The sequence below is a fragment of the Salvia splendens genome, chromosome 2 (genome assembly GCF_004379255.2).
Source record: "Salvia splendens isolate huo1 chromosome 2, SspV2, whole genome shotgun sequence".
Taxonomy (NCBI): Eukaryota; Viridiplantae; Streptophyta; class Magnoliopsida; order Lamiales; family Lamiaceae; genus Salvia; species Salvia splendens.
This window is the reverse complement of record NC_056033.1, coordinates 8,455,537-8,469,211: the sequence shown is the minus strand read 5'-3', so window position 1 is coordinate 8,469,211 and position 13,675 is coordinate 8,455,537. Positions and strand designations below refer to the sequence as shown.

Sequence of the window (13,675 nt, the reverse complement as noted above, 5' to 3'; positions counted from 1 at the left end):
ATTATAGTATAGATATACGAGTAAAGGTCAAAAGTGGTCATAAACATATGACGATTTTATGATTTTGGTCCAAAATATTATCTTTTAAATTATTTTATCCCTTATAAATCAAAACGGATCGAATTTAGTCTTTTTTGGACGGTGCCGTTAAAAATTAACGGCCAACTACAGTTTAAACTATTTTGACTAAATCAAAGATTTAAATTAGAATATTTAATATTTTTCTTATTTTAAAAACAAATTTTACTCTCCCTCTCTCCCAACACTCTCTTCTATCCTCCTCTCAACACCCTCTTCTTCCCCTTCCACTCCACCACCCTCCACCGCCGCCGTTGCCCGCCCCCACCTTTGCCGCCGCTCGTGGTTTGCTTCCCTCTGCTCCCTGCTCTTCTCCTGGGCTTCATCTGGGCCATCCGGCACAAGACCAACGCCAAATCCCATCTCGAGAAGATGCAAATTGACCCCCGCTTGCCGTTGCATCGGTTGAATTGGATGCGGTGGCAACAATTATACAGAATTAGGTTGAATTTTTGGGGAATGAGTTGTACGTGAGTCATTGTTGTGATTAACAATGTCGATCTCGGCGAGCGAGGGACTAAGCCTCGTGGGCGGATCGGTGAGCAGAGAGCTGGTGTGGGTAGAACCGAAGGTGGAGGGACTGGGCAGGGCGAAATAAGTGGCAGAGGTGGAGCCGGCACTGACGGATCTCTTCAAGGGAGGAGTCGTCGTCTTCGGTGAAAGAGGAGCACTTGCGCTTGAGGGTAGAATTGCAGTGGTTTTTTATTGCTTTGCCGGTGCGGCCGGAGAGGGGGGGACAATGGTGGCCCATTTGTTGACGAAACGGGCGTGGGCGTGAATGATGGTGTCTTCCTCGTCGGGGTGAAGGCGCGATGCTTGACCTGAGGGGAGAGCTGGTTGCACCGGCGGAGGCGGCAGCTCTTACCGGAGGGGCGGGTGAATGAGGGATTTAGGAATGTGGCGACGACAATAAATCGCCTCGGAATCACCATAGTAATTGATTTGAATTGATGGGCTAGCTTGATGCGTTTGATTTTTGCTATAAGGAAATCTAAAGGAGAAGAACGGAGAAACGTAATCTCTAACCCAAAAAATTAAGTTATAATTTAATTGATAATAAAACGTAATTAGTAACATAATCCAGTCAAAATAGTTTAAACTGTTGTTGACCATCATTTTTAAACGGTGTCGTCCAAAAAGGACTAAATTCAGTCTGTTTTCAATTGTGAGGGATCAAATAATTCAAAAGATAATGTTTTAGACCAAAATCGTAAAATCGTCATATGTTTAAGACCAATTTTGACCTTTAGTCTAGATATATATATTATTGTTGAATTGAGACCACTCAAAATAAGGTGGTGGGAATATTCCCTTAATCCTCCAGCAGCTGCACAAAATTCTAATAGTACTGATTTTGGGTAATTGGTAGGATACATGTGCAGTTTGATCATACACTATTAACAATTGTTGAGATTCATTGCAATTATTAAGTAGCAATCACCATGAATTACCAGTCGTAGTCCAAATTATTGGGGTTCCAAGGATCCCCCAATAATTACAATGCCCTAGTTGAACCTAAGATGCACAGCCAAAGGCCAAATGCATTTTCGACATCGGCTTATAGCTATACTAATGATAGGAGAATCACAATGCAGATTATACTTAAAACTTATTTCAAATAATTACCTCGCTATTATCTAATAGACAGCAATTTAAGTACATACATAAAAAAAAAATCAAAACTGTAAATTAATCACAATAGTCTATTAATATTATAAAATCTAGAAAATATTATAGTTAAAACTAGTAGTATATAGAATCAAAAAAATATCACCAATATACATATGAGTAATGATTTTATTGGGCAGATGATTATATCTATAGATGTGTATAGCAATAATTTAAGTAGTAGTATACAATAATAAATTTGATTTACAAAATACCAATAAAAGTATACTAATATTTTTAATAAAGGATTATCAAATCAAATCAAATCAAATACTATAATAAAGTAAAGCAATTGATTTTCCGTAATAATAATATTACCAATTAGTTAAGTTTACGCAATAATAATATTTCTAAAGAGAGCTTGATTTTGAATCGAAGTATGCCTACACACATATATATGCAGCTTATGAGTAGTCTAAAAATAAAAGAACACGGGAAAAGAATTTACAGTACATTGTTTTATTCTTTTATTACATATAGAAAATCAATCTAGGGTTTATGCAGAAGTAGTTTTTTCTTTCAAATCTCACTTCCTCTATTTCTGGGCGGTACATTCAATGGCTCGGAGGCGTCGCAATGATTCTAGCAGTAGCGAGGATGAGGAGAGAGAAAGGAGGAAAACCAATCTAGATTTGGAGGGCACAAGTAGGGCAGTTGATAAGGATTCGGATCCTGAGCGTAGGAAGAGTAGGAGAGATGATTTGGCATCTGAGAGAAAATCGCGTCATGACTCTGATGATAGAGATTTGAATAAGGGTGTTGATGATAGGAGGTCTGACGAGATTGAGCGTAAGAGCAGGAAAGGTGAAAAATCTCGACGTGATGATGCTGGAGAAGATAAAAGGAGTGCCAGGAAGCGCGGTCGAGATACGGAGAGTGATAGGATAAGGGGACGGGAATCGGGCGATGGGGAGGAAGAAGGAGAATACAGGGTCAGGGAGGATGGCAGGAAAGAGGATAGAGAAAGAGATGTCCGGAAAGAGCGGCCAATCGATAGAGAGAGGGAAAGAGATGATAGAAGGGATCGTGAACGAGAAAGAGATGATAGAAGGGATCGTGAGAGAGAAAGAGATGATAGAAGAAATCGAGGGCGAGACAGAGATGATAGAAGGGATAGAGAGCGGGAGAGGGGACATGTCGAGAATGGTGATAGAAGGGATAGAGATAGGAGACATGACGAGAATACTGATAGGTATAAGAGCTCTAAGAATGAGAGGAGTGAAACTGCAGATTTGAAAACAAAGGGGGATGCGAATGTTGCTGTTGCTGTTGACCCGGTGGCAAATATGGGAAGGAGTGGTGGAGTGTACGTTCCTCCATTTAAATTGGCTAGAATGCTGAAGGAAATCGAGGATAAAAGCAGCCTCGAATATCAAAGAATGACCTGGGACGCCTTGAGGAAGAGCATCAATGGATTGGTGAACAAAGTGAATGCCACGAACATCAAGAACATCATCCCGGAGCTGTTTGCTGAAAATCTGATACGAGGGCGGGGTCTATTTTGTCGATCCTGTATGAAGTCTCAAATGGCCTCTCCAGGATTCACTGATGTATTTGCAGCTTTGGTTTCTGTGGTCAACACAAAGTTCCCTGAAGTTGGGGATCTTTTGTTGCGGAGGATCATCCTACAACTACAGAGAGCATATAAACGCAATGACAAGGTTTGTATCTTAAATTCTTTTGAATATGACTTATAGGCTCCTTAATATTTGTAATCTGTACTTATTTGTGTATTATGGTGAAAATCTTGTGGCAGCCACAACTACTTGCAGCTGTCAAATTTATAGCTCATCTGGTGAACCAGCAGATAGTTCATGAGCTTATTGCTCTTGAGCTGCTGACATTGCTTCTGGAAAAGCCCACCGATGATAGTGTTGAAGTAGCCGTCGGCTTTGTTACAGAATGTGGATCCCTGCTGCAGGATCTTTCCCCCAGAGGATTGCATGGTGAGTATGGCACTGTGGCCACTTTTGTTATTATTTAGGAGAAACTTTGATCTGAAGTCACAAGTTAGGTTATTCTTTGTTCTTTCATTGATTTCGGTTGCTGATAGTAGAAGCTAGGGGGAAATTTTCAGAAAATTTTTTGCTCTGAAATTGGATTAAATGACACTGCTCTTTTGACCTCCATTATTCCTAACTTGTTCTGAGATGATTGATTTATTTTAAATTTTATTTTCCATCTATAAGTTTCTATAACTCTGATAATCTCCTGGGCTGTTTTGGTGTTTGAATTAACTGAAATTTGCACACTGCTAATAGATATACTTTCTTGTTTATGAGTGAGCATGGGCAGTCCAGAAGATCTGTTTTAGGTTTAGGGTTTAGGGTTAATTTATTTTTTATTTTTACTTTTCCATCTATAAATCTGACCATCTCCTTATCGGAAAGCTGTTGTTGTGGTGTTGAATTATGTATTTACTGAAATTTTCACACTCCTATGCTCTCTTGTTTATGAGTGACTATGAGCGGTGCAGAAGATCTGTTTTAAGGAAAAAGTAGATATGACTTGCATGACTTATCTTTTTGCGTGTGCACTTGTGGATGCTGATTTGTTTAAGCGAACGTAGATTTCATATTTCACTTGGTGATTTGCAGAATTTCCCCCCTCTCTCTCTTGTGACAACTCCATTGTCACATTCTGAAATACTGTCACTTTTCAATTTCACAGGTATCTTTGAGCGATTCCGTGGAATTCTCCATGAAGGAGAAATAGATAAGCGTGTACAGTTCTTAATAGAAGGCCTCTTTGCATTACGAAAAGCAAAGTTTCAGGTGAGCTTCCTTTTTAGCAGAATAGGAAAAATTTATTTATTACATATTTTTTTCTTAACATGATTCTTTTTATGTGTTAAATCTTAACCTATTAATGCCACTTGATGTAGGGGTACCCTGCTGTCCGTCCAGAACTGGACCTTGTGGAGCAGGAAGACCAATTGACTCATGAAGTTTCTCTTTTGGATGAGATAGACGCTGAAAACACTTTAGGTATAGCGTGGTTGGGACTGACTTCTGTCTTCTTCTAAAATTCAGTGTAGCTAATATATTTCCGTTTTGCAGATATTTTTCGGCCGGATCCTCAGTTTGTGGAGAACGAGAAGAAGTATGAAGACCTAAAGAAGCAAATTCTAGGTGAAGACTCTGATGAAGAAGCAGATTCAGATTTGGCCTCAGATTCAGATTCAGGTGACAATGATGATGAAGATGATGACGAGGAAGAGGACGAAGAACAAATGAAAATTAAGGATGAGACTGAGACAAACTTGGTTAATCTTCGGAGAACTATCTACTTGACAATTATGTCCAGCGTTGATTTTGAAGAAGCAGGGCATAAGCTATTAAAGATCAAACTAGAGCCTGGTCAGGAGGTGAGTATCACAATCTCGCGCTTGATATTTTTTCTCTCTGGTTGAAAACAGTTCGAACAAGACTTTGCTATTTATTGGTTCTTGCGGATTTGTATTATGAGCTATTAATTTACACCATGAGCTTGTTATTTAATGTGTTTCCTGTGATTGGTTTTGCCTGTCCAGATGGAACTGTGCATCATGCTTTTGGAGTGTTGCAGCCAGGAGAGGACGTACCTCCGCTACTATGGGCTTCTTGGCCAGAGGTTTTGTATGATAAACCGAATCCATCAGGAGAATTTTGAGAAGTGCTTTGTCCAACAATACTCAATGATTCACCGACTGGAGACCAATAAGCTGCGCAATGTTGCAAAGTTCTTTGCACATTTACTTGGCACGGATGCATTGCCCTGGCACGTTTTGGCATATATACGGTTGACCGAAGAGGATACTACTTCTTCATCTCGTATATTCATTAAGATTCTTTTTCAGGTACTAAAATTACCCAGGTCACTTAGTATTCTCAATTCGTCCTTTAACTTCTTGAAAGCCTTACCTCGTGTTAATCATTTTATGCTCTCATTATAATAATATTTTCCTGTGCTGTAATTGCAGCAGTTTAGACAGGGTTTTACTAAGTTTACTGGTGCATGTTATTGATATACTGTGTTTGTAGTTCATGTGTAGTCCAACATAATATATCAAGAAAGAATTTTACTGAAACAAATACTATGTTTTAAGAGTACATAAACTGTCCGTGCACTTCTGCTCTGCATGATTTTTGCTTATTTTTTTAGCCCTCTTCTCTAAATGCCAAACCTCAAATTCTATGGGTTTTATGTTGCAGGAATTGTCAGAACACTTGGGAATTCGCTTGCTAAATGAACGCCTAACCGACCCTGGCATGCAAGACTCTTTTGAGTCCATTTTTCCCAAAGACAATCCGAAAAACACTAGGTTTGCTATTAACTTCTTCACTTCCATCGGGCTTGGTGGAATCACAGAAAACCTGCGGGAATATCTCAAGAACATGCCTCGGCTCATCATGCAACAGCAAAAGGCTGTACCGGAGTCTGATTCTGAATCTGATACTTCTGGTTCTGATTCGGATGGATCGGGATCATCAAGTTCGGAGTCAAGCGAGAGTGAAAGCGATAGGGATGATCGGCGAAAGAAGAGGAGAAACTAATGATTCTGAATCTGGTACTTTCTGGTTCTGATTCTGATTTGGATGGATCGGGATCATCAAGTTCAGTGTCGAGCGAGAGTGAAAGCGACAGGGATAATAGGCAAAAGAAGAGGAGGAGAAACTAATGATTATCCTTTGCATTTCTTGTACTTGGAGTTTTGTTTAGGATATTCTGCGTTATATATCTACAGATAATGTGACATGAGATTGTTGTTATCTGGTATTTCTAATTGAATTTTGACAAAAGGTTTGAATTTGTTAAACGGTGGTAATGTTACATTTGAGTTTGCAATACACTATTATGAGGAAGATGGAGGTAGAATTCCTTGAAGAAAGGAGGTAAACATGAGGAGTGCCCTCTGAGGCTGGTAGCTGGGGACTTGATGACCAGCTCCTCTCACCGTTGCTAATGTCAGCCCTTTGTATCCCACCACATACCCTCCAACCTGTCACAGTTTCACAAATTCTTAGATATACTTCAGTAATGCAACCTTAGATGATTAAATAGGAAATTATGCACATTCTTTGCTCAAAACAATCAAGAACTACTCATTGTGCCCTCTTATATGCATTTTTAAACGACACCTAGGTCATCTGGGACTGCAAGAAAACTGTATGATTCTTACCTCATTCTCAAAGTACCACGGGCGCCAAGCAGTCTCGATTGGAAGCTTTAGCCTGTTAATTGCATACCTTGTGGTTGTAACTGGTACATTCGCATCTATGTCTCCACTGCAATGCAGCGTGTTCTAGTTAGAATAATCCATCTCTTCTAACTAAGTCTGTCACTACACACTCAACCACAGTTTATGTATGTATGCTTGCCTGTACAGCCACACCCTCAGCCCACTTGCCATGAGATCCTCAATTGTTGGCAAAACACTACTTTCCCAGTCTGTCCAGTTATCAAAGGTTCTGCACAAATCTAACAAGTAAGCTTCACACAACAACATCAACATTATCCAACATAATCTGCTTTTGCCTTTTAGCATGAAAAAGTTTAGTCACCTGCAGAAGTCCCAAGCTGTGGGATTCACATGGAGAGCATCTTGGACTCGAGGAGTATTCAAGTAATACTTAACATACACATCCGAGCAGGGATCGAAGTAGTTAACCTGTTCGCCCTGTTGAAAGATAGAAAAGTGTATTCCCTTAGATATGCAGCAGGAAACAAACTCAGACCATTTATAAATTGGTACTAGGGCTTTACTAAAGAATCTCTTGAGCCCTTCTTAAGCACATGTTGCAAACAGATTGGTGCATAGATGTTGTTGATGTCAATGTTCCCAAGCTCTTTAAAGGACTTCTCCGCGTAATCATAGCACTGATCAGAAGCTAAATTATTTGCAAAATCACAAGAATTGAAGATTTTTGTGTGTATCTCATCTGAGATCAAGGCATGCGTCCAGATATGATCATAGAACCCTGCTGACATGCTCGCATCATCTATCAATGCATTCCCAATCTGATAGGATTGAAGAATTGAGAGGAGGATTGACATAAATATTGAAATTAAAAGATAAAAACTTGAGCAATATGAACTTACAGCAACACCCTTTAGATTGATAACAGTTGGAATGTTGCTGTTGTTGTTTCTGAGCAATATAGTGTTTGCTAACTGAGGCACATAATGACCGGCGTAGCTCTCCCCGGTGATGTAGAAATCCCGGGTTTTGTACTGAGGGAACCTCTCGAGCCAGTTCACTATAAATGTGTAGGCATCTGTGGCAGTGCTCGTGTCACCAGTGTTGTTGTAGTCAGCAGTTGTGTTTGAATACGAGAAGCCAACACCAGCAGGCGAATCCAAGAAGATCACATTCGCCACTACAAAATTCCACTCATAATCACTTCAAAATATTGATTATGTAAATAACAACACAGCTTCAAAAAGTTTCCTAAGTCTGCATTAAAATTTTATGCAATTTGGGAGTTTGAAAAACCTCAGCCACTCACCATTGTTCCATGCATAGTTGTTTCTGAATAGAGTTGTGCCGTCGCTGCTCACTCTGAAAGGTCCCAATTCCTCCATGGCTCCATATCCAAAAGATGAACATCCAGGGCCTAGTGATTAAGTTATAAGCAGGAGTCAATACATTTCATTTTGTTATCGAAGCAAATGCAAGAAAGCTCTAATGAGCTATATCTAGGGTGCAACGCGTTAGCTTCATTTTCTAGTCCTATTTAACATATGACTTGAAAATTTTGAATCTTTCTCTACCTCCATTTAGCCACAAGACCAGAGGTTTGGTGGAAGAATTTGTTGGAGACTCGACAAAATAATAAAACAGCGCTCTTCCTGCCTGCGGCTCAACTGTAACATAACCTGCATAGTGATCAAAATCCACACCATGAGGCTGCCCTGGCAGCTGAGTGATCTTGTCTGCTTGCATTAGTCCATCTTGAGGTGCAACAAATGCATCTCTTTCGCGCTGTAGCCAAGAATCGGAAACAGAGAAACTGTGTGGTCTTGTGGATCTCAAAAGATGAGTCTGCTGATTGGCATTGCAAAGAGTGGAGGAGAGGAGCAAGGAGAAGAGGTGTGCTATAAGCTTATGCATTGCTTTGCTTTGCTACTCCTGTGTGTGTGTGTGATGTCAAAATAGGACTGAGAACTTTTATAGAGTAATGATTGGGCGGCATTTCGTAAGCAAGTGGTTGGTCTTCTTTTGAGTTTGTGAGTGTGACAACTGGATAACAAGACTACTACCGAAGTAGTAATTCTTTGAGGTTTGCCCCATAGGCTGATCATATTTCGTTTTGTGTAATATTGGAGGGGAGAGAGAGATGGTTACAACCATAGCTCTCCAAGGCAACAAATTATTCTGTACATTTTTATAATGTTTAGACAAAACATATGTGCTTTAGTGTATAATACTAAAAAGTGCATCTGTCCCAAACACCTTTGTAATCTTTTAGAAATAAAGTTTCCCCTCCAAAGTTGACCAAACACTCACGTAAAGCTCATGAAAAAAAAATCTCTTTAGGACCTTTCTTGAATTTTACTATTGTCTTTTCTCTGGATTAATTATTTGTCTGATGATGTAATCTTTCTTGGAGCTATATTTCTTGTTGTAGCATGCCGGCCTAATTCTTTTCAAACTAGGATTATAATGTATCCATTTTGTCATGAAGTTCTCTATTTTATTTTTACTTATTTACTTAATTTAAATTTTTTAGGGGCAGGTTGTCCATTTTGTGATATCTTAACTTGAATGCAGATAACAACAAACGCATCTTTAGAAGAGAATTTTAAGTAAAGAACAATTTCGATATCACAAATCCTAAACACCTTACAAAATAGAGAGATACATTCCTCCATTATACAAGTCATGTCCTCTATCATACAACCTTGGTATGTAGTAATTAGGTTTTAATCATACACCCCGGAAGAGATGCATTCATTTCCTCCACAATTCTACAATTCATGTCCTCTATCATACAACCTCATAAAGCACACTCAAAGGTCATCATGCAAATGCAATACATTATTGCTGCCAATTGTATTGCTGGTTGCGATTCCCAGACATGATGTTCGAGCTGCCACGCCCTGCAGCTGAAGTTCCATATGGAGGAGCACCATGGGGGTAATTATGGCCTCGAGGGGCAGCACCGGGCATGGCGCTAGAGCCATATGGGGGAGCGCGCCCTTGAGGTGGATAGGCTCCCGTGCCATAACCTCCACTACCTTGACCACGATTGGGATGGTTGTAGTTTCCAGAAGGATTTCCACCCGGTGGGTATCTTCCTGGCCCAGCTGAAGGTCGTGGCTTACCATAATGATGGCCAGGTACACCGGCTACCTGAGGCTGTCCACCATGCGCAGGTGGATTTTGACCTGCTCGCATCTGAGCATGCGCGTGCCCAGACTGTTGAATTGGTGGGAGTCGCGAATGCTGCTGATTGTGTTGTAGCTTCTGGCGCTTTGAGTTTTCTTCATGCTGGCGCTGTTGCTGGCGCTTTTTCTTTGTTTGGAACTCGTGGGAAGATTCGTACTTGGGCAAACTGATGGACAGATTTACATTTTGAACAAATGTGAGAACAGACAATTCAAGATGTAAAGCCTACAAATAAACACCAGAAGGAAAAGTTTTGAAGATCAAACCTTTTCGGATCACAAGGTAACGGATCTGTCCAGAAGTACTCAGCATCAAGAGCATCCTTCGCTGATATTCTCTTCATTCAAAAAGAATAAAGGGGAAGAACAACTGTCAAAATATGAATGTAAAGAGAAATCCTTAATTGCTTTGTAAAAACGGCATTGCTAGACTAAATCAGAATCCTATAGTAGAATGTATATGAAATGAGCAGACTGAATATGTAAAGCTACTGAAAGATCAGGTATCAATCAAAACTGACAAAAGTAAGGTATTCTATTCTTAGGGGAGAAAAAGAGGTACGAGACAAGAAGTAGAGGATAAAGAACTTAATCAGGTATACCTGAGATGGATCAAGAGTCAACATCTTGTCCAATAAATCCAATGCATGCCGATCAAAGCTAGAAACAACAGATTCATCATTCATGTGTTCATTTACAGTGGTAAGTTGCAAATAAAAAGAGCCAAATGCCAATAACTTACTGTCTGAAGTGCTCTCTAAGTCGTCTTTTAATAACTCTACTTGGTTTGAAATTGTTATACCAAGGAATCTTTGAGACTCCAGGCCAGATTTCCTCGCTGGGAGTGCCACAGATGTCGAATATTTTATTTAATTGTTCCGGCTACAGAAGAAAACAAAAGCACATTAGGAAGATATAACAAAGATGTAAAAGAAAAGGATAAAAAAAACTAAATGTCTAGTAAAATATCAATTTATCTAACAGCTCCTAACTTTTCTCCACGAGGAGGATGATCATTCGTACATTAAACGCCATATTTGTGATATCCAGATCAAAATCCCACTTTTCAAACCCCTTTCAAATTGACATCAGTATTTAGATGATAGTGAACATAAACTACCTCATCTTTCCCGGGAAATACTGGTTTCCCATTAAGAAGCTCAGCAAATATGCAACCCACTGACCACATATCCACAGCAGGGCCATACTTTGTGGTGCCAAGCAGCAACTCTGGGGGCCTAAAGTATTGAGCAGATTGCCAATTAAATACAGACATGTATTTAAAAACTAGCTGATAATATTAGATCATATAGATGCCATATCTTACCTATACCACAAAGTAATCACACGATTTGTAAGGTTAGCATTATGATCACTTGAAAATGACCGGGCAAGACCAAAGTCTGCAAGTTTCAAGTTTCCTTCATTGTCTATCAGAAGATTTGAACCTGCAACACAAAACACAAAATTAGCATAAAACACAGAAAGTAACTTCAGTTGAATACTGATTTTAAATGTAGACCTTTAATATCACGGTGAAGCACTTGATTTACATGACAGTAGTGCAGCCCTGTCAAAAGCTGTCTCATATAGCACTAAAGAAGAGGGAGAAAATGAAAATCATTCATCTGATTGTCACTCTTCTTTGTCCACCAGAAGTATCTGAAATGCCAATAAACTAAATATTCTTCCACTATATTACACCCATTCCAATACCTTAATCTGCGGCACTGAGAATCTCATTCCAGGACGATCAGCAAGACCAGTTAAATCATGGTCCATGTACTCAAAGACCATATAAATCCCACCTCTGTATTTGTTACCATCTGGAGAATCAAGAGTGAATATGCAAGCTATCAGCCTTGAAAGATGCAGCAGAACAAACTTCATGTATCTCCTCACATCGTCTACGTAGGTTTGACAAGAAGTATACATCATATACAGTTAAAATTGTGAAGGTTTACCTGGTGCAGGTGGCTCGTCCTTCTCAGGACCTGGATACATAATACGAAAGGAAGATATAAAAACTCCAAACACATGGGGCATAGAGAATTTATTGACATATAATCTAGGAAAAGGAAAGGAAAAACATAAGATCACCAGTAGAGGTGACGATTTCTTTTAGCTTGATGACATTCTCGTGGTGAAGTTTCTTTAATATTTTAATCTCACGGATGGCTGTTATGGGGAACTGCAGGCATATGTACGGAAATTAATAACTATATCCTGGGATCTCTACTTGATGCAAAGACGATCAGAGTCATCCTCCGACATAATAATAACAATAACAGGAATCAGTTCAAACAGAACCAATAATCTAAACCATCAACAGACCAAGCTGAAAGCATACCCCTTCTCTTTCATTGTCCATCCGTATCTTCTTCAAAGCAACAATTTCCCCTGTTTTGATTTCTCTTGCCATGTAAACTTGTCTGCAAGTACAAATTCCCACCTTGGGTAGTAAGAGAAACAACCCAACTCCTAAAACTAGGTCATCTGATCATATAATTTTGTACCCAAATAGTATGAACTCTTTAGACACAGGTCACAAATATCCATTATCGTCCACCCCAAACAAGACACCCATCCACATTAGTGTCTAAAGACACGTCAGTGAATAGTTGAATATCATATAGCAAATTTAAGAAAATTTGAGCATAGATAGCCCAGTCTTGAGAATCACATGAAAGATTCATGCCTCATTGAAAAAATCCATTCTTCACACTAGTTTTTCCCACTTGGAGTGAAATTTCTCGAGGAACATATCACCATAGCAAGGAAATCTAAGGAAATTAATGTACCCATAAGTTCCTTCGCCAATCTGCTCCAATTTCTCGAAGCAATCTACACTTCGAGAGCCCCAAGCAGGAATTTCTGTAGTGTTTAGCTGCTCCGGCGCCGCTATCGCCATTTCTTTTAACCCGAATTTCTTCTTGATTCTTCAAAGTAAAAACACAATCAGATCATGGTTTCGGGTTACAATGAAGCGGTACTACCTAAAATCGCAGTTAAAACGTGTACCCAGAAAAAAGAGCATTGAAATTAGGGTTCAATTAATTCGGGGAAGAAGGGTGTTAACCTTCGAAAATTCACAAAAAAAGAGCTTTTTCGCGGTGTAGATAAAGAAAGTATGGGGGAATGTCGCGAGGAGCGGCGATCTGCGGTGGTTTGTGCAGAGAAATTATTGTAAGGGAGAAAGTAGTTCAAGATAAACCAATAACGAAACTGGTAAAGTATTCTAAAAGAAGAACGGTTTTTTATTTTCGTTAGCGCCTTACCGCCCTATATGTTTCACTATTATTTTGTTAATTAATTTAAATATTTTAAATATATCAATATAAAGTAATTAAAAAATATCATGATTAATTAACAATGCCAAATCCTACATTGATTAAAAAAAAGTTTTACACGAGTTAGAAATGAAAAAAAAGTTGACTACTCTACAAAAGTCCCAACTTGCGGCGCAGCTCATCGATTATCCTCTGAAGGTGTTCGGCTTTGGCCAACGTGCACCACCCCCAAACATCGGACTTGAGTATTCACCGAAATCCATTTTATA

General features: G+C 39.3%; 3 protein-coding genes across 3 annotated transcripts; 1 reads left to right on the top strand and 2 right to left on the bottom strand.

Annotated features, from left to right (window-relative positions):
• Positions 1-2,173: 2,173 nt before the first annotated feature.
• LOC121786916 (pre-mRNA-splicing factor CWC22 homolog) lies at positions 2,174-6,544 on the top strand. Its single transcript, XM_042185515.1, has 7 exons — positions 2,174-3,407; positions 3,503-3,692; positions 4,417-4,520; positions 4,631-4,733; positions 4,806-5,113; positions 5,279-5,584; positions 5,940-6,544. Exons 1-7 carry the CDS (start codon positions 2,304-2,306, stop codon positions 6,279-6,281), a joined length of 2,457 nt encoding a protein of 818 aa, XP_042041449.1. The 5' UTR covers positions 2,174-2,303; the 3' UTR covers positions 6,282-6,544.
• Positions 6,545-6,564: 20 nt separating this feature from the next.
• Positions 6,565-9,051, bottom strand: LOC121786924 (serine carboxypeptidase 1-like). The gene is made up of 8 exons (XM_042185521.1): positions 8,500-9,051; positions 8,235-8,342; positions 7,828-8,105; positions 7,492-7,746; positions 7,290-7,405; positions 7,107-7,196; positions 6,908-7,013; positions 6,565-6,727 (listed from the first exon to the last, which is right to left on the bottom strand). The coding sequence occupies exons 1-8, from the start codon at positions 8,837-8,839 to the stop codon at positions 6,581-6,583; spliced, it is 1,440 nt and encodes a 479-aa protein (XP_042041455.1). The 5' UTR covers positions 8,840-9,051; the 3' UTR covers positions 6,565-6,580.
• A 477-nt stretch (positions 9,052-9,528) lies between these two features.
• Positions 9,529-13,353, bottom strand: LOC121786908 (cyclin-dependent kinase C-2-like). The gene is made up of 13 exons (XM_042185508.1): positions 13,196-13,353; positions 12,918-13,055; positions 12,467-12,548; positions 12,217-12,307; positions 12,081-12,110; positions 11,833-11,942; positions 11,639-11,711; positions 11,444-11,564; positions 11,237-11,354; positions 10,859-10,998; positions 10,719-10,776; positions 10,384-10,454; positions 9,529-10,283 (listed from the first exon to the last, which is right to left on the bottom strand). Exons 2-13 carry the CDS (start codon positions 13,025-13,027, stop codon positions 9,767-9,769), a joined length of 1,521 nt encoding a protein of 506 aa, XP_042041442.1. The 5' UTR covers positions 13,028-13,055; positions 13,196-13,353; the 3' UTR covers positions 9,529-9,766.
• Between the last annotated feature and the right edge of the window lie 322 nt (positions 13,354-13,675).